At 48.7% G+C, this 21,839-nt stretch overlaps 2 protein-coding genes across 4 annotated transcripts in view; both read right to left on the bottom strand.

Annotated features, from left to right (window-relative positions):
- The window catches only part of B3GNT2 (UDP-GlcNAc:betaGal beta-1,3-N-acetylglucosaminyltransferase 2), a 72,128-nt gene that overhangs the window by 15,651 nt on the left and 34,638 nt on the right, over positions 1-21,839 (bottom strand). Inside the window, exon 2 of one of the 3 annotated variants that reach the window (XM_030945056.1) lies at positions 14,107-14,145. The gene's annotated coding sequence lies outside the window, so the exon portion shown is untranslated. Of the gene's footprint in view, positions 1-172; positions 508-14,106; positions 14,146-21,839 lie in introns of those variants that run through there. The other 2 variants (XM_030945054.1, XM_030945055.1) reach the window with 2 other exon arrangements.
- The window catches only part of COMMD1 (copper metabolism domain containing 1), a 63,858-nt gene continuing 52,531 nt past the window's right edge, over positions 10,513-21,839 (bottom strand). Inside the window, exon 3 of the mRNA XM_030945057.1 lies at positions 10,513-14,145. Within this exon, the coding sequence (XP_030800917.1) occupies positions 14,038-14,145 (108 nt within the window). The 3' untranslated portion in view covers positions 10,513-14,037. The remainder of the gene's footprint in view (positions 14,146-21,839) is intronic.

Below are 21,839 nucleotides of genomic sequence, written 5' to 3'. Positions count from 1 at the left end.
CGAGAGGCGACGGGCACGGAAAACCTCACGACGAGCACGGGAGGCAAAAATTAAGTTAAAACCCGGGGCTTTTTCGCCCTCCGTCCCTCCTCAGCCGCTCCGGCAGCGCCGATCCCCGCCGGCCCGCGGAGGCAGCGCTGGCGGGGGCGGCAGCCGAGCCCCCCGCCCGTACCTTGCCAGGCTGCCGCGGGGCTCCGCCGGGGTTCTTGCTGCCGCCGCCTCCGCATCCACCATGCTTTGTCCGGCCGCGGGCTGCCCTCGCCGCGGGCTCCCACCGCCCGGCCCCGGCCTGCCGCCCCACCACGGCCCTGGCGGCTCCGCGCCGCCGCCCTGCTCCGCCGGCCCCCGCAGCAGGCGGGGGTTCCGCACCTGAGGGCGATGCCGGGGCGGGGCCGAGGCGGCCGCAGAAGAGGGCTCGTCCCCCGTCCCCGCGGGACAGCGCGCACCCCGCCGCTGTGTCCTCAGGGCCGGCCGCGCCTGAGGTGCGCGGCTGCGGCGGGCGGAGCGGAGCCGGGGCCGCGGCGAGGAGGAGGCGGCGGCGGCGGCGGCGGGGGCGGTGGAGCCGCGGCGGGGCGGGGGCGCGGCCGGGCAGCGCCTCTCACTTGTTGCCCTGTGCCGGAGCCCCGCGCGCGCGCCCCGCCCGCCTCCCCCGCCCGGCGCCGCCGCGCGCCGGGGGGCGGGGGCGAGGCTCTGAGCGGCGCGCGCCGGCCCCGCCCCCGCCCGGCCGCCGGCGCCGCGGGTTGGCGGAGAGGGAGGCGCGCGCCCCGCGGGGCCGGGCGGGGCAGCGGCCGGGGGGTCCCCGCGCGCGCCGGGGCCGTCCCTGCGGTTGGCGGCGGCCGCGCCCTGAGGGGAGCGCGCGGGCGGGCGGCCTGGAGCGGTCCGGCCCCGGCAGGACACGGCGTTCGCCCGCCGCCTCCGAACCCAGGCTGTAGAACCGGGAGGTACTTACCGCAGGAAAGGTGTTTGTGCTGCTGGAGGGGCGAGGGAAAGGGGGCAGACACCGCTGCGTTGCCGCTGTCCGCCTTCCAGCCGGGCCAGGGGCTGCTCCCTCCCTGTGGGAACGGCCCCGCACTGGGCACCCTCCTCCTAAGGGTGGTCCCGGTGCCACCCGGCTCCTGAGCCCCGGTGCCACCCGGCTCCTGAGCCAGCTCCGGGTGCTGCGTCCCTCTGCGCTCCGCGGGTCGCGGCCCATTCCCTTAGGGCGGTTTTCCCTCGTGGTTTTTTCCACACGGCCTCCAGCAAAAGGGGAAAACCCCTCAGCAGTGCTGAGAAGCGCCGTGCTACATCACTTTTTAATGTTTCTTCTTTGAAAGAAACATTGTTGCTTGCACCTGGCTCAGCTTTTCGCGGAAGTCTTCAAAGCTTTTGTTAGCGAGTCCAGGGGGGAGATGCAAAGGGGTCTTTTAGGCTGTCGAGGCTTCCCTGGGTAAAGAAGTTGGTGAGAATTTCCGATTTTGGAAATTCGCCTTGCAGCGATACTGAATCGTGCTTGACTCATTCATTAGTAACCTCTTTGGTTGTTGTTGTTTGCTTACTTGCTAGGTTGATGAGCCTACCAATGCTAGCCAGACGTCCCTGTGGAAACAAACCAAAGGAAACTCTGAAGAACCAGGGGTGCTTACTGGAATAAAACATAGAAATGTGTGCTGCTGCAGCAAAGAGGGCACACGTTATCATGGACAGATCGATAGCAACCAGCAGACAGATTTACAGTTCCCACGGACTGTGAACCTCTCAGCTTTTCCTCCTTCCCTGGGTGAAAGTGAACACATGCCATTTGTTCCTATTTTTAGCACCTGCAATTCTCAATCCAGTATAAGGAGAGGCCCGACCAAAGGAATTGTCTCAATGTCACCTGGCACAACCACTTAAAAATTGTTTTCATTGCAAAGGGAGGGGTAAGTATGTCCCTGTGATCCATGAAAACACAGGTTATTCATTTCCATTTTACAGCGCTCATTTTCACCAGCGTTCAACAGCTGATGTGCACAGCCCTAAACACAACCAGTTTGGGAAGCAGCGTCAGTACCCACTGCACATCCCCAGCTCCCCATACTCTGTGTGTTAAATGTGGCATGCCAATAGGAAACCTGCTGCAAGTCTCTTGGAGCTGCTCTAAACCTTCACTGCAGAGTGTGGAAGGAACGTCCCCGTTCACAGTGCATTGGTAGGGACGTTGCATATTTCATCCCTCTTCAAATATTTATATATGTACTTCACGTTTGAGTAAAGCTGTCCTTTTCATCAGAGCAGGAAGATTACAGCAAAGGGAGGAATAACCCTAAATTGGCAAACATCGTTGTCTATTAGAGTAACACAAGGGTTTGAAAGGAGAATTGAGTGTCTGGCAGCCAGGAGCTTGGCTCCACTGCACAGGAGATTTCATAATGATATGTTTTGAGATCAACTGTAAAAAAAAAAAAAAAAAAGCCAAAAATCAACTAGAGCAGTGTATCCCGTGACCCTGGGTGCTGAGGAGCCTGGAAAAACACGTTGAAGCTAAAAGGGTTGGTCAATGCTGAAATGGTCTGCTGCCTTTGGGGGAAAGGCATTTCTTCCTCTTCCCAGTCCCACACCCAGGCCCTGCCTGCTCCTCTGTAATCAGAGCTGGTCATGGGGCTGCCTTTGGGACCTTCATGGGGGGAGGTGTTTTAATCCAAATGTACTCCTTGATCCACTCAGCAGCCAGGCCTCAACAGTTGTCTGAAAGCAGGAAAATGCCTGGAACCAACACTGGCATTACCCAGAGCACATTTCAAACCACTGCCTGACTGGGATGGCCCTGCTGTGCTCAGAGCATCTGTGCCCTAAAAACCCCAGGGGAGATGAGGTGGGGACTCCTTTTGCAGCCCTGCTCTCCCAGGCAGGCCACTCAACCTTCCCTGGATCCAAATCCATGCATCACACCAGGTAAGTCCTAAGCCCCGGGATGTTTCTTACCTGGTGCTGCCAATTTACAGGTGGAGCTGGACAGCAGGGACCACATCTCAGCACAGATGTGCAACCTCTCCTGGATGGCTGCTTGTGTGGGGTGAAACCAAGGCAGGCCTGGAAAATGTGTGGGTAAAGTTGTACAGTTTGCTTCCATGCAAGAAGAAGCAGGGTTTTCATGTTTCACGTCTGTAAATCCAAGTTTTGTGACAGACACAGCAGTAAATCATTGCACCTTTTTTTTTCCCCTCCTGAGAAAGAGAGCAAATCCTTTTGACTGCAGCAGCTTTAATTTGATCTGAATCTGGAATAACATTTTTGCCTGGGTATTCAAAAGCACCACCTTCACTCAGCATCATGATGCAAGTGATGAGATGCAGTGCACAGCCCAGAGCAGCAAACATTTCCCAGGAGCTGGGTACTGGGAAGTCTCAGGGCATTCATGTCACATCACTTGGTGACACAAATTCTTGTTGCCTGAGTTTTTCCATAGGTAGCATGGCATGACCCAGGCAGCCAGAAAAGGGAATTTTTTAAAAATATTCAGCTCTTTGTTTTTATCAAGTTCAAAATAGTTTCTGGGGGTTTTTGTTTTGTTTGGATTTGTTGTTGTTGTTGTTTTGGGGGTTTTGTTTTTTGGTTTATGTTTTTTGGTGGGTTTTTTTTGTTGTTGTTGTTGTTTTTCTGGGTTTTTGGGGGGAGGGTTGTTTTTTGGTTTTTTTGGTTGGTTTTTTTTTTCCTCCCCCAGGCTATTTATTCACAGTATTTGGGTTCACTGTAATAAAAGCTGACCTGGGGACTGCTGCGTTTACATCAATGGAAGCAAGCTATGTACGTTGGCCTTTTCCCTAACATTTGCCTGTTAATTAATAATTGGTACATTGCCAGGAGCAAAGGAGAAGTAGGAATGAGATTCAGGTTATAAAATCTTCAAGGTTATCTCGCTGTCCCTGCAGCAAAGCAAGAGCGAGAGGGGCGGGACAGAGCCGAGGTGCTGAGAGAAGGACGGGCTGTGGGCCACTCGCCCCAGGGGCCATGTGCTGCATTCCCGGGGGAGCCACATCCCAGCACTCCCGGAGCTGCGGGCACGTCCTTCCCCAGCGACAGGAGAGCAGCAGGCGCCGGAATTGCCCTGTCTGCTGCCGGGATTCCCGGGTACCCGCCTGCAGCCACCCTTGGGAACTGGCTCATCCCCCATTGCAGCTCAGCACGGGGGACCAGCGCCCAGCAGGGCAGAAACACGGAGCAGCTGCTTTCCCTGAGTCTGGCATGGCTGGCAGTGGCTGACATTATGGAAATGCTTGTCCCAGAGCCCTCACACGGTGTCCAGGCAGTGGCTGATGTTATGGAAGTGCTTGTCCCAGAGGCCTCACACGGTGTCCAGATCATGCACCCACATCTCCCAGCCCTTGCTCCAACATGTGCTCCCACCCCCGCACCGTGCTGAAAACGCCGCAGGCACACAGGTACTGAAACACCTTCTCCCCACCTGTGAACACTCTCTTGGCTCTCCTGAGTCAAAACCCTTCCATAAGGCCAGGACAGCTGGAATTAATTTTCTGAGCTAGACCAAAGCTTATCCAGGATACTGATCTGCCTGATTTTGTGGACAGATTGGTTGGCTAGAGGACACCTGGAGAGCACAGGACAAACCTGAACATGCTTCTGTGACCAAAGGGGATGAGAACAGGAGATAAGAGGCTAAAATTTAAATCATGACTAGAGACTAAGGATTGTGGCATGCAAGCACTTCAGCGGCAGTAAGAAAAAAATTAAAAAGCAAAGGTGACATGCTATTCAAGCTGGAGCATCTCCTTTCCTCCAGGAATGAACCTGGTTTTTCCCACCCAGATGTTTAAGCCTGGAATTCAGACAAGCCTTTCCCAGGGTAGGCAGGGTCTGTCAGCAAGGCCTGCCAGCAACACAAGCATAGCATTTCAGTGGTCTCCTCACAGAGTCATCTCCCCACCTTCTGCCTCTGGCACACGCAGGCCAGCCAGCACAGCAAGTGCTACAGAGGTCTTCTGCTCCACTTCCCTTTGCTTTTGTACCTTGGTGAGGTAAGGGAGCTGTGGCTGGCAGGTTCAGCTTTGGCAAAACCACTCAAGTCAAAGAGATTGTCACATGTGCTTCAGAACACCTTTTTTTTCCTCTGGAGCATTGCAGCTTTGCTCTTGCAAGCACAGCAGGACAGGACAGAGACTGTGGAAAGGAAGTTGCCCCTGTTGTGCTGTGTGCTGCCATTTGCAAGTTGTGGGCAGAGCTGCATTGTGCTGGTATTGATTCACATTTGCCAAGAATAATTACTCCTGAGCTGCTTGGATTCAAATCGGTTTCCCTGCTCTGGAAGGGCGTACCTGCCTTTTTCAGACACAGGCTGCAGTAACTAACACTCTTTGCCTCCATGTGGGGCTCCTTTTCCTTGCAGACACAAGGCAGATACAGCAGTGCAGAGGGCAGGATGCCAGAGGATGGAGAAGAATCCACTTGAAATTCAATTTCTATTGTAGAAGAAACTGGACAATAATTATTTTGCAAAAAAAAAAAACCAAAAAACAAACCAAACAAACAAACAAAAAAAAAAAAAAAAAACACAAAAAACCCCCCAAAACAAAACAAAAAAAAAAAACCAACCAAAAAAGGCACCTGCTCTATACAAACCATCATTTTTTTGTGTCCTGGAAACATGAGCTCCTTGCACCTCTCCTTACCTCTGTTCAGAGGCATCCCACTGCATTTTGCAGCAAGACCTGAAGAGCTGCAGAAAAAGCTCCAGCCAAGACTCTTCAAATGTAAAGAGACAAAGTCACTTTTCTCCTTTGTTTACACCTAGGAAAAATTGTACTGGGCCCACTTCAGCTAAACCCCTTCTGCTTGGCTTTTACTTTTTAGCAGATGCAGTTTTAAGCACAGCAAAATGCCAGATGAGGGAAAACTGCCAGTCCCCACATGTCACTTAGATTTTTCCAAACCATATTGATTTCAGGCACCTCCTGGATGAGACTCCCTTGGACTGTCACAGCGCCAGCTTGGGTAGCTCCAGTTAAAACCAGTCCTGGGAGGGTGCTGGCATCCAGGCTGGCTGATTCTGGGTGGCAAAGGAACCTGTGCCAACACCATGTGCAGGAGGTTTGCCAAGACACTCCTAGCCCTGGGCAAAGCTCTCAGCTTTGGGCACAGCTGCTCCCACAGTGAGATCCTGCTCAGCCCATGGGAGCTGCACACCAGTGGCAGAGGCACTGTGCCACCAGGCCTGGGGCTGCTGCTCCTGGCTGCTCCTTCTTGGGGTGGCAGGAGCAGAAGGGTCACCAAAACCAGGGTGAAGAGAGTGCTTGGGCTCATTTATATGGTGGCAGCGTTGGGGTGGGACCTACTTGGGCTGTTCTGGAGCACCCTCCAAGGCACTCATGAGGCTCTGTCCAGAAGGGGATTTGTGCCAGCCCTGTGGGCTCTCTGTCAGGAGAGCAGTTACAAGCCCAGGGTGCAGGGACCTGTCCAGCAGGCTGGTGCCCAGCCTGCAGAGCAGCCTGGGCCTCACTCCCTGCTCCCTGTCCTGCACCATCCCTCTGCCTGCCGATGGCTTCTTCTGCCAGGTGCTCATGACTCACCTGGTTTCCCCCAAGACCTGCCATTGTTCTCCTGTAACCATTTCAGTTGGATTTGTGCTCCTAAAAGCCACCCCAGAGGCCACAGGCTGTTTGCCATGCCTCAGTGCTGACTTAGGCACACTCCTTACTGCCCAGCCCACCCGGGTGCAGGATGTGGCCCCCAGTGCATCAGAATTACAATGGATCAAAGGAGATCACAAAGGTTTTCTCCTGTTATTGCAGGATTTGCAGATAATAAATAATATCATAAATAATAATTCAGAAATAAAATACAGGACAAAGGGAAATTAAATAATCCACATATCAAGTTTTAATATCCAGCCTCATAGCCACAGGTTACTGAAGAATGACATGGAGGGAAGATATATGCAGGAGCATTAGGGACTGGGATCAGCAACATTATTGAAGTAGATGAAGGGTTTTCCCTACGCTGCTTGATGGAGAAATCCCCCTGACATGGATGTGCTCACTATAAATAAATAAACTTCAGAAACCACCAGAGATGAGATCTAGCCTTGTAAATCAGTAAACCACTGCCCCAAGTACAGAATCACTGCAGGTTTTGTGCCTGATTCTCTACACATTTAGCCTCCCCCACGTAAATAGTCCTCCGGAGTTAATGGAGCTGTACTAATTTGGAATGGCTGGAGATTGAGCCGTTGGGGTTAAGCATTTCAGCCAGCTCTGACTGCAGCACGCTGCAGTTACAAGGCTGTTGGATGACTCAAAGGTGCTCCCGTGCTCCGGAACAAAAGCATCCATGGCCATTACACCACGTCCCCAGCAGCCCTGCAATGCAGCCCGGGTACAGCACTGGAGGAATCCTGTCCTGCCCGGCGGGGAAGGGAGCAGACACTCAGCCCAGTGCTGCAATGTAAAGCTTATTTCTGTCTTTCGTTCTCCCTGGGTATGCACCAATGTTTTCCAGCCACTATTTCACTACTGTTACACTGCTTGCAAGCATCTTAATTTAAATCCCATTATAGATGCACCAGGGCAAAATGATCTGTTCACAGCTGAAATCATAAACTGGAGTGAAAACATCCTTGGGCTGTGAAGAGGCTAGAACAAGCACTAACTGAAATGTATCAACTTCCATAACATTATTTACAGAAAGGAGCCCAATTGTCAAAGGCCCTAAGAGAGCTGGAACATGGGAATGTTTGTTCTCCTTGCAAAGAATAATTAATTATGCAAGTTTATAAATTCCAGTTGCTTTGCTTGCTCATCTCCTGATGTGCCTAAGGACTGCCTGGAAGTTATTTACAGTTCCCAGCCACTGGTTCTAGAGGCTTTTTTTTAACCTCGTACTTCTGCATGCCATTGCCTCCCAGGATCTCGGAGCAGGGATTTAACTCTACACACCTTGTTCCTCGGTCACAGAAAAATGCAGATTTGTTCTGAGGTTCTGCAGGAGTCAGTTTATTTTAGGGAGATGCCTGGAGGAGGCCACCACATGTTTTTCAGAGGGTGCTGGGGTGGCTGCTGCATTCTGTGAGTGCAGGGAGAGCCCTGAGCCACACGCAGGTGGCTGGGATCAAGCAGACATCTCTCTCTTTCTCTGTCATCTCTCTGTCTCTCTGCCTGGGCCACCCATGCACTCCTGAGGTGGCTTTGCTTATTTGTCCCTTTTGCTGCCAGGAGCAGAGACGCCATGAAGGCTCTCATACCCTGCGAGGTTTGATTTGCCAGGCAGAAAAAGTGCCACTAATTACTGAAATGCACTATATAGTTTCCCAGCAGTGCTGTGTTCAGCCAGGGCTGCCAACTGGCCAGAAAACTCAGGAGATGATTGCTGCCTCCCAGGCTTCTCTCAGAAACACTATGGATTTGGGGTTTGTGCTGCGATTGCTGTTTTTCTCCCATCCACTCCTGTAAAATGTCACTCCTCGAGGGTCTGAGGCACTTGCTGACATCCAAAAATGCCATTTATGCAATTACCTGTTTTTATGTATTCTCCAATACCATCTCTTTACAAGAGCTAATGGCTGAGAGCTGGAGTTCCAGTGCTGCTGGCCACTAAGGCAATTAAAATGCAAGAACCAAGTCACCTGTGTGCAGAGAAAATAATAAACAGGAAAACATCTTTGGGGAAATCTCTCTTGTACCTCCTTGCTCACAGATGCCCTCTGACAACTCCCCATTTCAGGGACCTCCTTGCAAATGCCCCAGGGTCAAAGCCCCCAGGTGAGATCTCCACCCCTGACATGCCTTCAAACCTGTTTTCCTGCAAATTCTTGCACTGCAAGATCTGCCTTCCTACCACTAGAAGGAAGGAGGAAGGGCAAAGCATTTGGGGACTTGAGCTTGGGGTTGGTCAGCCCCATCATATCTGGTGGGAAGCTCCACAGCACCAGCCACAATTTTGTGCTTGGACAAGAAGCTCAGGTGATATCCCAAAATAACACTTCCCAAGTGGCACTGGCAGTTCAGAGGTGAGGCTGCAGCTGTGTCCCTCTTGCCACATTTCCATGGGAGGTGACACACACCGTGTAGTCCTCCGGGACTTCTGTGGCCCTGGGGAATCACCCACAGGATTCACACTGCTGGGAAAAGGCATCTTTGGCGTTGTGTGTCCTTTTTGAGGAGAGGGGGCCTCTTCCACAGCTTTGGCAAAGATTGGCTGAACCAGTGTGACATGGATGAGTGGAAACAGCTGGATTTTGGTGCACTGAGGGGAGGTGCACTGATGGTGACAGCTGCCTGTCCCCCTGTGCTGGCATTTTTACCCCACCAAGGCACAGTGAGGGAGACCCAGGAGCACAGCTCTAGCCTCCACACTGGATTAAATGACACCCCTAGCCACACTTCCCTGGGGTTTTGGAATAATTTTTGAGGAGGATTTTAACAGGCCCAGCTTCAAGGCAAGGAGCCCTTGCCTGTTTTTCCAGTCTCAAGCCACATGAAACACAACACATTAAAAAGTCATCAGTGGCTGCTGCTACAGGACCACTGCATTCCCCTTATTCAAAGGGCTCCCTCTGTCCCCAGCACTGAGGACTTCTTCATAAATATTTGGGATGAATGAATAAACTGTTGAAACTGCCCAGAAGGAGAAGAAAACATTTCTGTGAGCAATCTATGGCCAGTGTGAGCCTCAGGGTAATACTTCTCAGATACTTGCACACATACAAATGGTCAGTAAATACTTAAATCAGGAAATCTCCTCAGAAAAAATGGTGAGCAATTTGTTTTATCAATAGATAGCAAAGAATTGATAAACAGAAAAGAAAATCTCTCAAAATATAAATCAGTTTATTAAAAAGTCCAAGCACAGTAAGATGTGGAGATTATGGGCTCCTGTGGAATCCTTCCCATTGTGTGAAACACAATGAGAGCATACACACTACTATTTACACTTGCAAAAGGGCCTGTAGGGGAAAAAAATAAAAAAAAAAAAAGAGACTAAGCAACCTGAATAACTGGAAAGCAAATCAATACCAACACAAAATAAGTATATCATTGTGAGAAACACCAATCACTTGTTTTTAAAATTTTAAAAGTTTAATAGTAAGAAAATGGTTATAAAAATAGTAATACAATTAGAGTAACAATAATTTGGACAATTTGAATTAGGACAATATGAGACAACAGAAACAAAGAGTTACAGATTTCCGGGTACCTTTTTCTGGGCAGCACGAGCCTGAAAAAGGACACACATTAACAAAGGATTAACTCTTACAAGCAATAGCCTGTTGTATATTTATACACCTCATACATGATCCATAAATTCCATTCAAACACAGGACTCTGTCTGGTCGTCGTCAACTTCCTCTGAATCCTAACAGCACCTTCGAGGAGGGAAGAAGTTCGTTTCTTCTGATAATGGGGCAATAAATTCCCTTTCTCTGAAAGATTTAGGTGTCCTGTGGCTGCTATTTTGCTTCAAGTCCTTTCTTTAAAAAAAGTATCCTACACAGCATAGTTTCTATTTTAACATTTTTTTTATAACCTAAAACTATATTTACCACACTACTTAAGAGAATTAATACAGCATTACTTTCTAACACAACACATATAATATTCATTTTAATATTTGCAAAAAGCCAATCATAAAATACACATTTTTCACAGCGGGGCAGCAGCCAAGTGCCGCTGCCTCCGGGGCTGGCCCTGCCTCAGCAGCCGCCGCGGGACAGGCTGGATCGAACCCAGCCCCCGGTGCGAACCCAACCCCAGGGTCTGCCAGCAAAGCCGAGACCAGCGGCACCGCTGCGGGGACAGCTTCCTCAGCCCAAGGACACTGGAGCCTGGCAGGAGCTGTGTGGCTGGGTCCCTGCTCCTGCCCTGGCTGCCTCTGAGGAATGGGCAGGAAAGCCTCCCTCAAGGGGGACTCCCTCCTTCGGCCCTTCTTCCAGCTGCTTCTCCCTCCCTCCCTCCCTTTCCCCCTCTGGCCGTGCTGGGCCGCTCAGTTCCCTTGCTGTGAAATGACGCCTGCCTGCTTTCCTGGAGGAGGAAGAGGAAGAGGAGGTGGAGGAGGTGATGGCCCTGGTGCCACACTGCTGGCCTGGCTTAGCAGATGGGCACAGGAGCTGGGGCCATGGCGGGAACCACAGTGGTGTCCAAGGCTGGGTGAGGCTTCAGGGGCCAACAGGGCTGTGCTGGGACGTCTGCTCAGCTGGATCTGTGCAGGATTCCAGCGACCACTGCAGGAATTGCCTGGCCATGCATTCAGGATGAGTCTGGTTTACATCTGGACTTGGGGGGAGGATTTATGAAATCTCTCCTGAACAGGAGCTGTCATGTGCCAGCACCACAGAGATATTTAGCAGGACCTCAGATAGGAAGTGATATCCCAACAAAAGCCATGGGTGCTTGTGTCTTTCACTCAAGGAAGCAAAGCAGAGTGGCACCGGAGGCCTTGTCCCCTCCAGGCTCAGCCAGAAGTGGCCACCAGGCTGGAACACCGCGGGCAGGGGCAGGTGGATGCACACACACAGAAACCACCTCAGCAGGAAGGCACAGCCCTGCCAAGGAGCAAACCTGCCCTCGTGTCCCAGCAGCAGCTGAGGATTACAGCATCGGGAAGCACAGCACCCCCTTCCCTGCCACATCAAACCTGGTGAAGGAGGAGGAATTTTGCTGCCCAGTGACTACCAAGGACTGAGCAGTGTGGTCCTCAACACACTCAGTGCTTTTTTTTTCTTTTTTTTTTGTTTTGCACGGTAGTTTAGAAAGATCCACCAAGAAGAAAATGAGGATGGTTAGGTATCCAGGGGAGGGAAGATTAGGAAGAGAGAGAAGCATCCAGCCATAAAAACATACCACTTCAGACCTCAACTAAGAAAGCATCCAATTATTTCTTAAATGTCCCCTAGACTTTTTGCCTCAGCCTCCTTGCCTTGTTAGCCATTCCACATATTTATTATTCTTTGCATGAAATAATACTTCCTGACATCTGTTCCCAGTTTGTTTCTCTTTAATTTCCATTTATAGCACATTTTCCTATCCTCTAACCATGTTAAAATAAAACAATAAGTATGTTTGACACAGTGCAAGCTACTTAAGATCATGATCCTTCCCTGACCTTGATATTTAAAAAAAAAAAGTCCTAAACCACAGAAAGCACTTGAACAAACTGAGTTGAAAAAGGCAACAGAAAGCTCAGAGAATCACAAAGCACTCATTTCACAGCAGTGCTGCAGCCAGTGACTCAGGGAGCAGCACGAGGAGCAGTTTGTGGTTACAGCCCAGCTCCTCTGACAAGGATCAGCTGAAGGCAGCTGGGGAAACAGAGGTGCTGGGGGCTCCATGAGACGAGAGGGCAGAGCCAGGAGGCTGTAAGAGAAAAGGCAGCAGTGGGACAGGCACGGCAAAGGGAATGTTAATTCCCTGTGCAGAGACACAAATTGGCTGGAGGGATGTTTCCCCTTCTGACCAGGCAGATGGGAAAAGGTGCCCTTCCCTTGCTCTGAAGAGATTTCGTGTCCAAGTGCAATCTGGCAACTCCACAAGCAATAAATTCTCAAGGAGAAGCGATGAGGAGTGCTTTAGCTATGGCACGAGAACATTTCATGTTGTCATCTCTATATTGGTACAAGCCCTCAATGTAATTTTAGCTCAGGAGGAGGTTGCTTATGAAGCAAATATAAAATGGCAAGAAGCAATGTAGCCTCCAACCAAACGTGTGTACACACCTTCCAGTCAAGTGACAGAGCAAACCAGGAGCCAGCATTGTCACCTTTATAGGGACCACCAGGCAGCTCTGCTGGAAGGAGATCCTTCCCTCCTGCTCTGTCCAATGCTGGCCTGCCCAGGCTCAGCTCCTGCTGAGCCAGTTCAGTGTGGTGGCACATCCTGTTGTGACCAGGCTGGCAAGGTCACAGCCCTGAAGGGAAACACAGGGAACTGGAAACCCTTCTGGGAGCCACTGTCAGCGCAGGGGCAGCAGTTGTTTTGCAGCTGGGTGTTCCAGCACAGATGTGGGCACTGCAGCAGCCAGGAGCCATCCAGGCAGTGCAGATCCTGTGCCCCTGACCTGCCTCTGGCAGATTTCTTCACTCACACAAGTATTTTACTGATAAGGCCTCGGGCTGCCTTAGGGCGTTTTCCTTTACCCACATTCCGAGCTGAGCTGCACACACTTAGAAACCATGGGTTCCATCTGAGGCTTTCTCAGGTCAAACCAAGCCATGAAAAGCAGGACTGAGAGCAGCCAAGTTCAGCTGTGCTCTGACAAAGCACTGGCCCCTCAAATACAGCATGCAGCTCCGTGCCAGGGCTGCACCACTATGGCCCAGGAGCCAGAAGGGGATGAGGCTGGATGATCTTTGGGGAAGCAGATCAGAAATGCCTTTGAAGGCACCATCCAGCAAAGAGCTGGATCAGGTGCTCTGCACATGCAGGACTGCTCCTTTTGGAAAACCAGCGCCTCCCATTGCCCAGGAGATGCTCCCCTGATTGTCCCCTGGCTTCTGCAGCCAGCTTGGCCAGCCCTTGGGAACCACTGAATCCTCAGCAGCACGGAGCTCACAGCTACAGAGAGGTGTGTTTGTGCCTCTGCTCCCTGAACTCCCTGCACTTCATCTGCTTTCCTGGGCTTTAACTCCAAGCAGACAGAGCTCACAGAGGTGGATTTGTCCTATAAAGTCCATGGTTTGAAAGCATAAGCATGAGTTCCCCCTAATCTGCCTGTTTCTTCTGCTCATTTCTCCTCTGCCACAACTGGCCAATTTACCTTTGCTGTTCATCCAGCCCAGCATCCACAGCATGTGGAAGACTCCAGAAGTGACTGAGGAGATAAAGAGGAAAGCTGTGCTACACCCCAAGGCCTGATTATGCAAAGCTTTGTGCAAACAGTGTTGCTGCTGCCTTGGAAAACAGATTGGGAGGAGGGGATGAGAAAGCTTCACAATGTGATTTAGCCCATTCTTGGGGTTATAATCTGGATTTAACCAGCACCACCTATTTTATGTGCTGAAAATGTTTTTTTACGAAAAAGGATTTACAAAAATGTACCAAGGGTACTTTTTTTGTAAATTGCAATCTCTTTATTTGATTAAGTAGTCTGAGTCAACAAAGTCATACTCTCCTCTATTTCTGACAGTTTCTTCAGCATCTGGCTCACCTTGGCCTCATCAAACTCCAGGCAGAGAAACTCCGATTCCTACAAAAGAAGAGAGAACAATATTTGAGAAAAACAATTATGTTTGATTCCTGTGCAGAAGTTTGGTGAGGAATTTGACAGCTTAAGTCCATTTGTCAATGGACTTTCTTGCATTTTCCTGTCTGATTAGGAGCACTAATTTGTATCAGTGATAAAAATCCAGGTGGGATCTGCTTGAGGCAGATGTGTTTGCAGGAGGCTGCATAAGAAAATGTGAACAAAATCCTGGAGTATGTCTCAGAGCATTCCTTGATTAGGAAGCACTGGAAAAGTCAGATCTCAAGCAATCCATGAGTTACCCCCTGAGGCTTTGAGGAGACCCAGACCCTTGCTGAGTGAACCATTCTGCATGGACACCAGCAGACCCAGACAGCATCAGCCTACCCTGAGCAAGTGCTGCAAACTGGGACTGCAGAGCCAATGCCTCTTCAGCTCCTGCTGGATCTCCCCAGTTCTAGCATCCTTGCTTTTCTGGACCTGACTAGAAAAGTCCAGAGCAGGCTTTCACATAACAGCTCCTGCAGGACGAGCAGCTTTTCTCACCAGCCCAAAATAATCCCAGTAACTGTAACACATTTCAAGTTTCCTTTCACAGACCAGATCCGACAAGAGCTCTCTGTAACCTGACCTCTCATTGCTCCACGTGTGCTCCAGCCAGGGGCTGGTTCCTGTCCTGACCTTTGGGAAGGAGGGCAGTGCCATGCTGTGCAGGGACCTGGTTCTCCATGGGGTGACCTCCAAGGCCAAGCTCCTGGTGCCTCCTCAGGCCTTCCAGCCACAACTCTGCATCCCGAGCCATGTGAGCCCATCCATGGATTTAATCAGGCCAGGGCTGCCCATGCAACCTTCAAGATCTGCTAAAGCTGATTTCATGGCTTAATCACAGGGGAATGTGAGTGGACAGGAGGAGATGGGAGCACCTAGTTCTGGAGGAGATGTTTCTGCCTGGGCCTATTGCATAAGGAGGACTTTTTTTTTGTTCCCCTTTTCAGGCTTTGTCAGTCAAAAGGAATGTAAGTTGATGAAAACAAAACACTTCGATTACACAGAACTCTTTGATTACACAAAGACACTGCCACTTGGTACAAGTGGAAGTGCACTCAGGAAACATTCTTTTAGCTATAAAGCAGCTGAAACTCTCCCATGTGGGCTGGACGGTGTCTGGTTATCCACTCTCATGTGCACCAACCTAAAACCTGACCCAAGAAGGCTGGAAATCAGGCTGCTCAGAACTCAGCTGCAGTTTTATTTAATGCTTTGTTAGTTTATCTTCCCCATGAAAAACGGAACAAAAAATAAGATGGAGCCATGAAATACAGAAATCCTTATTCCTTCCCTGAGGCATTCTCCAAGAGCAGGACAAATGGTATCCCTGCTCATCCTTAGCAGGAAACAAGGCATCCCTTCTGATCCTTCCTACTGCTAAAAAATAATCCAGCCCCCCTGGAGCTGAACAGAACCAAACCCAGTCACGGACTCGAAGTCCTGAAGCCCAGCACTGCTGCTGCCCGGGCTGGAGCCGGGGCTTCAGCTTCAGGCTGGGAAGCCGCGCTCGGTGCCCAGAGGAAGGTGTGGGAAAGGATCCCCATTTCCTGCAGCCGCCTTGGCTTTGTCCCTCCACACTTTCCCACCCCTCCTCCCCTCTCACTCCCGAGCCCGGGCTATAAAAAGGAGCTGCAAAACAAAACATCCAAGAAACACAAACTGCCCCCAGCCTTGAATCGGGTTTTCTAGGAGCTGCAACAACAGAGTGCTGCAAAAATATTTATATGAGAGACTAAACGAAGCACGACTTTTTCTGTCTCAGTAACTATACTTAAAAACCCCATGTATTTTTAGAAAACCAACCCTCACAAATTGAAAACTTAAAAAGATACGATTGTTCTCTATTGTATCACTTTGGCCGGCTACTTAAAATGCTTTGTAGCAACTTTGATACACCTTGTATTTCTAAGTTTTAGCCACTACATTGGAACAACAGAAAGGAACCCCTCAGAATTCGCATATCATTGCATTCATATTCATTTCCCCTCAATTTGGAGGATCCTACAACAACACTGAGCATTTCAAAGCCACCAGCCAAGGCGCAGACCCACTCTTAGAAGCCGCCTCAACTCGACGCGGTGCTTGTAAGATCGTTAGAGGTTCTTTGTAAAGGAATTATCCCAGCTTGAATTACCAGGAAAGCTCTTCAGACAGTGCGAAAGCATCAGCTTCGGGTGCCTGTGTGCAAACACAGCCGGCCAGCCGAGTGCTCCTGGCCTTGGGCACCCAGGCAGCCTCTTCCCGGGGCAGTGGGAGGACTGGAGGGGTTTGGGTGCGATCCTCCTGGAGCAGGCAGTGCAGCCATGGGCTCTGCAGAGCGTCAGTGCAATCGCACTGCCCCGGAAGAGATCTTATTCTCTTCTATTACTTTAGGTTTTGCCTTAGAGTAGGACGTTTTAAAGATTTAGCTTCCCCTTGCATAGGTAAAACCCCAATCTGTAATGTCACCAAAACTTGCCTTCAAAACAATCTTTCATTGTGATTAAGAACCTACATTAAGTTTCAGCCCCCCCCCCCCCCCTTTTTTTTTTGATAAACAGAGCAAAAAAAAAAAAAAGAGTCAGAATTCCAAGCAAAAAGTAGGAGAGTTCAGAAGTGCTGCCTTTTTGGACATTTTGGGCTTGGCTCGTACCCAAGCGCAGGGCTCCGGTTAAACCAGAGATGTGTTAGCACAGATGAATATCGGACCGTTCCCAGTACCAGCAATTAGGCTGAAAACACCAAAGGCGGTGGGGGATAAAGAAAACAAGGAGCTGGTCCCCAGGACATAAAACAAGGAGCTGGTCCCCAAGACATCAGCGAGCAGGGACTCGGAGCCAGCACACAGCAAACGTGCCCAGGAATTCACAGCACATCAGCTCCCACAGCAACACCCACGGGCACAAACAAATGTCATTTTGGTTCCAAGGCATTAATTAAACACAAAAGACAAAATACTCGTTTCAGAATAAATCTACTGCTGATATTTTTTTTGTCCAATTTTGCAAAGAAGTGTTAAGAGATTGCTTCTCTGGAGTAAAAGAAAACACCTGCAGGGGCTTAGGTATAACCTGCTGTTGCCAAAAAGTCTGGTTTATCTGGTAATGTCAACTCTCCCACTTCCTCCAAATTTGCTAATTCCATGTAAATACTATTGCAATAAAACACCTGCAGGGACTATCCTGTAAATATTGTCCCAAGTCATAAGTGTAATTGTATTTCAGGAGGAAAATCAATCACAGAATCACAGGATGGCTTGGATTGGAAGGGACCTTAAAGCTCACCCTGGGCAGAGACACCTTCCACTAGACCAGGTTGCTCCAAGCCCCATCCAACCTAGCTTTGAACACTTCCAGGGATGGGGCACCCACAACTTCTCTGGGGAAACTGTGCCTCACCACCCTCAGTCAAGAATTTCTTCCCAACATTTACTCTAAACCGACTCTGTTTTAGTTTAAAATTGTTCCCCTTGTCCTGCCATTCCATAACTGTGTCCAGAGTCCCTCTCCAGCTCTCTTGGAGCCCCCTTTAGGTACTGGAAGGGACTCCAAGGTCTCTCCAGAGTCTTCTCCATGCTGAATAACCCAAAGTGTCTCAGCCTGGCTGAGGTGCTCCTGCCCTGGCAGCATCTTCATCACTTTTCTTTGGACTCATCCCAGCAGGTCCATGAGGTTCACTGGTCAGTAATGGTCACCTGTGAGCCTCCATCCTCATGGCTCAGCACCAGAGCAGGTTTTGCCTGAGCCAGTACCTGCTCACAGGCTTGCATGGCACACAAATCCAAATCTTAATTTAAAAAAATAAAAAAAAGGGGGGAGAGGATATTAAAAAAAAACAAATGCTCTCCCCAATACCAAAAAAAGGCAAGAGAAAAGAAATTAAACCACACCCCCTGCCCCCCAAAATCTCAACATAACCAGAAATTCAAAATGGAAATTAGACACTTTTTAACAGTGCAAGAACACATTCTCCTTGGAAAAGGCACATCCAGAAGTCATTTTTGCAATGATGCTGCCAAGCTCTATCACAGAAGCCTTCCTTCACTGCAGACTATCCTTACCCATTACTGTGGGAATTCAGTACTGTGCTGCCCAGTGGCAGAAAATAAACCCTGATAAATTCACCCCTGCACTATAAACTTGCTTCCAAACCTTTCTCTGGGTGGCCTCTCCCTGACACCTGGTGCTCACCATTCCCAGGGCTGCCTGGGTCAGAGGGACCTGTCCTGTCACATGTGCAGAGCTCTCTCCCATCCCCTCTTTCACTCAAACATCTGCTGCAGGTATGTCACAATACACAAAATCCATCTTGCATGAATGGTCCAAACAGAAGAAAAACCTTGGATTTTAGCTTGCATTTCCTTCTTCAAAAATCACAGTAATAGGACATTAAACTGGGTAGTTCCACGGGGTGCAAATATTTAATGTCAGAAGTTTATGAGAGCAATTTATTTTTGCCATTTGGATTCTCATCTTAGGAACATCTGATAAGTGGTAAAAAGAAAATAAAACCACAAAAACTTGCCCCAAACCAATGCAGAATGACGAAAGTGTGAGATGCTGCATCGATTCTTCCATCACATTGCATCAATTGTGATCCCACTGCAAACTTCTCAAGTTATTTTTATATTCATTAATATTCTGCAAGATGTACTGGGGCATATGATAATGACAGCAGAATCTAGATAATTCCACAAAAAAAGCAACGGATTGCAATCCATTGATTTCACACTCCCACATATCTGACAATACTAAGTTCATTATTTTTAATTCAATTGAGAGCTATTTTTGCTAGATATCTACAGTCATGCCCTTCAAAAACTATAATGTAAAGTGCAATTCATTTCCATAATACTGTGGAGAATAAAGCACAAATATTTCTAACTGTCAGAGCCTCTTAATTCTCCATTATTTTGGTATTACATGAACCAGGAACCTCTTAAGCAAATTATTATTACATCCCCTTAAAAAAAAGTTAACTCGATTGCAGATTTTTAATACTTTTAATGTAACATCAAGCCTGTAATATCACAGATTAAGCAGATTAAGGATTGCAGAAAATGGAACAATTCCAAAGGATAAAAGTAGATCCCTGATACTGCATAGCAAATGTAATGTCATTCCTTTTACATTATCAGCCTCCTGAAAATATTCTACCTCGTATTTTATATCCTACATAAAAAGTGAGCATTTATGGATGCAGCTTTAACCTGCTGCTCCCTGTGCCTTTTGGAGGTGCAGCTTTCTTTTTAGGAAGTGTTGAAGGAAAGCAAAGCCAAACCATAATTTAATCAGTATAACTAATTAGAAGGTAGCATACTCTAGCTTTTATACCTTTCACATTAAAAAGCTAACAAGAATAACATGATTCTTACTAATTAACAAGAAAAAAGGACAATACTTTTATGAAAGCCTCTTCTTATATGGCTCTGGTGATATTAACTTTCACTGCTTTCTGTAAACCTTCCAATTTCTCTCTTTTTGACTTTATAAAAAAATGACACTGTTTCTGGTTTCTGACCTTATGCATTCCCCACATCCCACCCTGAGTGCCCTGCCCTGTGTGCTGCCCCTGCACAGACTCATCACTCCAGGGGTTTCTTATCCACTGTTCCCCCCAAAACCCTCCCACCACAGTGTGCAAACACAGAGGCTGGCAATGCACAAGTGCTGGATGTCCAGCCCAGGTTTGGGATGAGTGATCCCTGATTTCTGTTCCCCCAGGGCTCACACAGCTCCAGATGCTGGGAGGACACTGCTCCTCCCCTGGGGATGTCCCTCAGACCCCTGGCTGATCAGGGGAGGCAAACATTGCAGTGTTGAGGGCAGCTTGCTGTGGTCAGAAAGGAAAGGTTACAAAAGCCACAGTCCTGCTGGAACCACCACAATGCAGAAAAAAGGACCTGGTTATGCTGACAAAATGCAGATTTCATTCTCACTTACGGATGACTCTTTGCAAGGTCATGCCTGTGACTTTTTGTGTGGCCTCACCTGATCGATTGCTGTTTGCTAAGCCTGCTCACCTGGTTCCTCCAACACCTCCAGCTACCTGAGGCTCAGGCTCCCCCACAAAATCTGCTGCAGCCACAGGAGCTTCACAGAACAGAAAACCCTTTATAGCTGTCCCTCACTGAGGAGTGCTGGATGTTTGACTCTGTACAAGGCTGCATCTGCACTCTGGAACATGCTCAGCTTAGGCTAAATCCTCTTGGAATTGAGCTGCTGGACAAAAACTCTACCTTGAGGTGTTCAGAGTATCCCAAATTTTTAAGGCAATTCTTTTTCATGAGGGCATCAAGAGGCACCTCTCTGACCTTGCAGTCACCTTGAGCTTACTATTCCCATTGTTTACCATTTGCTTTTTTCCTCAAAACCCTCCTGCCCCCTGCATGATGGCACTTCCTATTAAAAAATTAAAAAAAAAAAAAAGAAAGAAGGTATTTAAGGAGAAACCTCAAAAGTATTTTTTCCCCTCATAGTCTTGATCTTGGGTATGTGCAAAGCAGTTTGGGGAGGGGTCCAGCCTGGCATGGCAAATACTGACCATGTAAGCAGGTCATAGGTGAGGGCCACTAAACACAGGGCTGGGTAATCCCAGCCAAAGGCACTGCCAGAACTTCTGCCTTCTGAGATAGGAATGGAATTGAGATAGGGGAACAGAAAGTGTTGTGATCTAACTCCTGCTGCAGGAATGAAAAGTGAAACCTCTCTGTATCTGAACTGTTTCTAAAACATAATGTAAAAGCACACACTCCTCTGACCCCTCCGTGCCCCTCCAGACACTGTTTTGTCAAAGCAAGCACACCAAATGTTTCCATTTGAATTCCAGCATCTTTGAAAGCACAGCTGAGCTCCAGCTCTTTCAAACTCTAAAACAGGGCATGTGGAATGTTTAATCTTTAACAGGAGCCTTTTTCCTCTGCTGCTTGACTGGCTTGAGGTAAGTAGGTGTGATGGCATTCCAAATAAATCAATTAACCTGCTTAGGCTAATGACACTGTCTTGGAGACCCGGTATGCAACTCTGCCTGGGTCTTGAGCCAGCTGCTATTTAAACAAAGGTGTAAGCAGAACTAAAATCATTAACTAAGAAATGCATGAAGACGTTTTAAAAGGAAAAAAACCCAAAACAAACAAAACCAGCGATATCTGCAAGCTTCATCAAACTGTACACGGAAGCAGATAAAGCCAACATAAAAACATATTAAATTACCTTTGTATCACTGTGAGATTTGAAACAAAACATGTATTTAAAAACTAAATAAAAAATATAACTATATAAGAATATATACATATCTAGTTTATACAGTTATATGGAAAACTATATAAAAACTATTTAAACCCTCCATTTCTGGCAGGGCATCAGGCTCTCTCACAAGGGTACCAGCGATGAGAAAGCTCCATCATCACTTATTCAAGCCCTGCCTGCTGTGTCAGCTCTCCACTAACAGAGTCTCTCAGTGGAACCACTGCAAGGTGAGGTGCTCTCCTCTCAGAGTCCTCTGCAGGGGACCTTAGAGGGGAAATGCCCTTCCTCACTTATGATCTACATTTTTCTACCTTGTTTGACAGCTGTCCTTGTTTTCTTGGGCAGTGTTTTGTTTGGCTGGTGTTTTTAAGGCTGCTCATGGAGCTGAAATACCAGTGTACAGCTTTCCCTAGGCATGTTTTA

The sequence above is a fragment of the Camarhynchus parvulus genome, chromosome 3 (assembly GCF_901933205.1).
Source record: "Camarhynchus parvulus chromosome 3, STF_HiC, whole genome shotgun sequence".
In the NCBI taxonomy this organism is placed as follows: Eukaryota; Metazoa; Chordata; class Aves; order Passeriformes; family Thraupidae; genus Camarhynchus; species Camarhynchus parvulus.
This window is presented reverse-complemented; position numbering and strand designations above follow the sequence as displayed.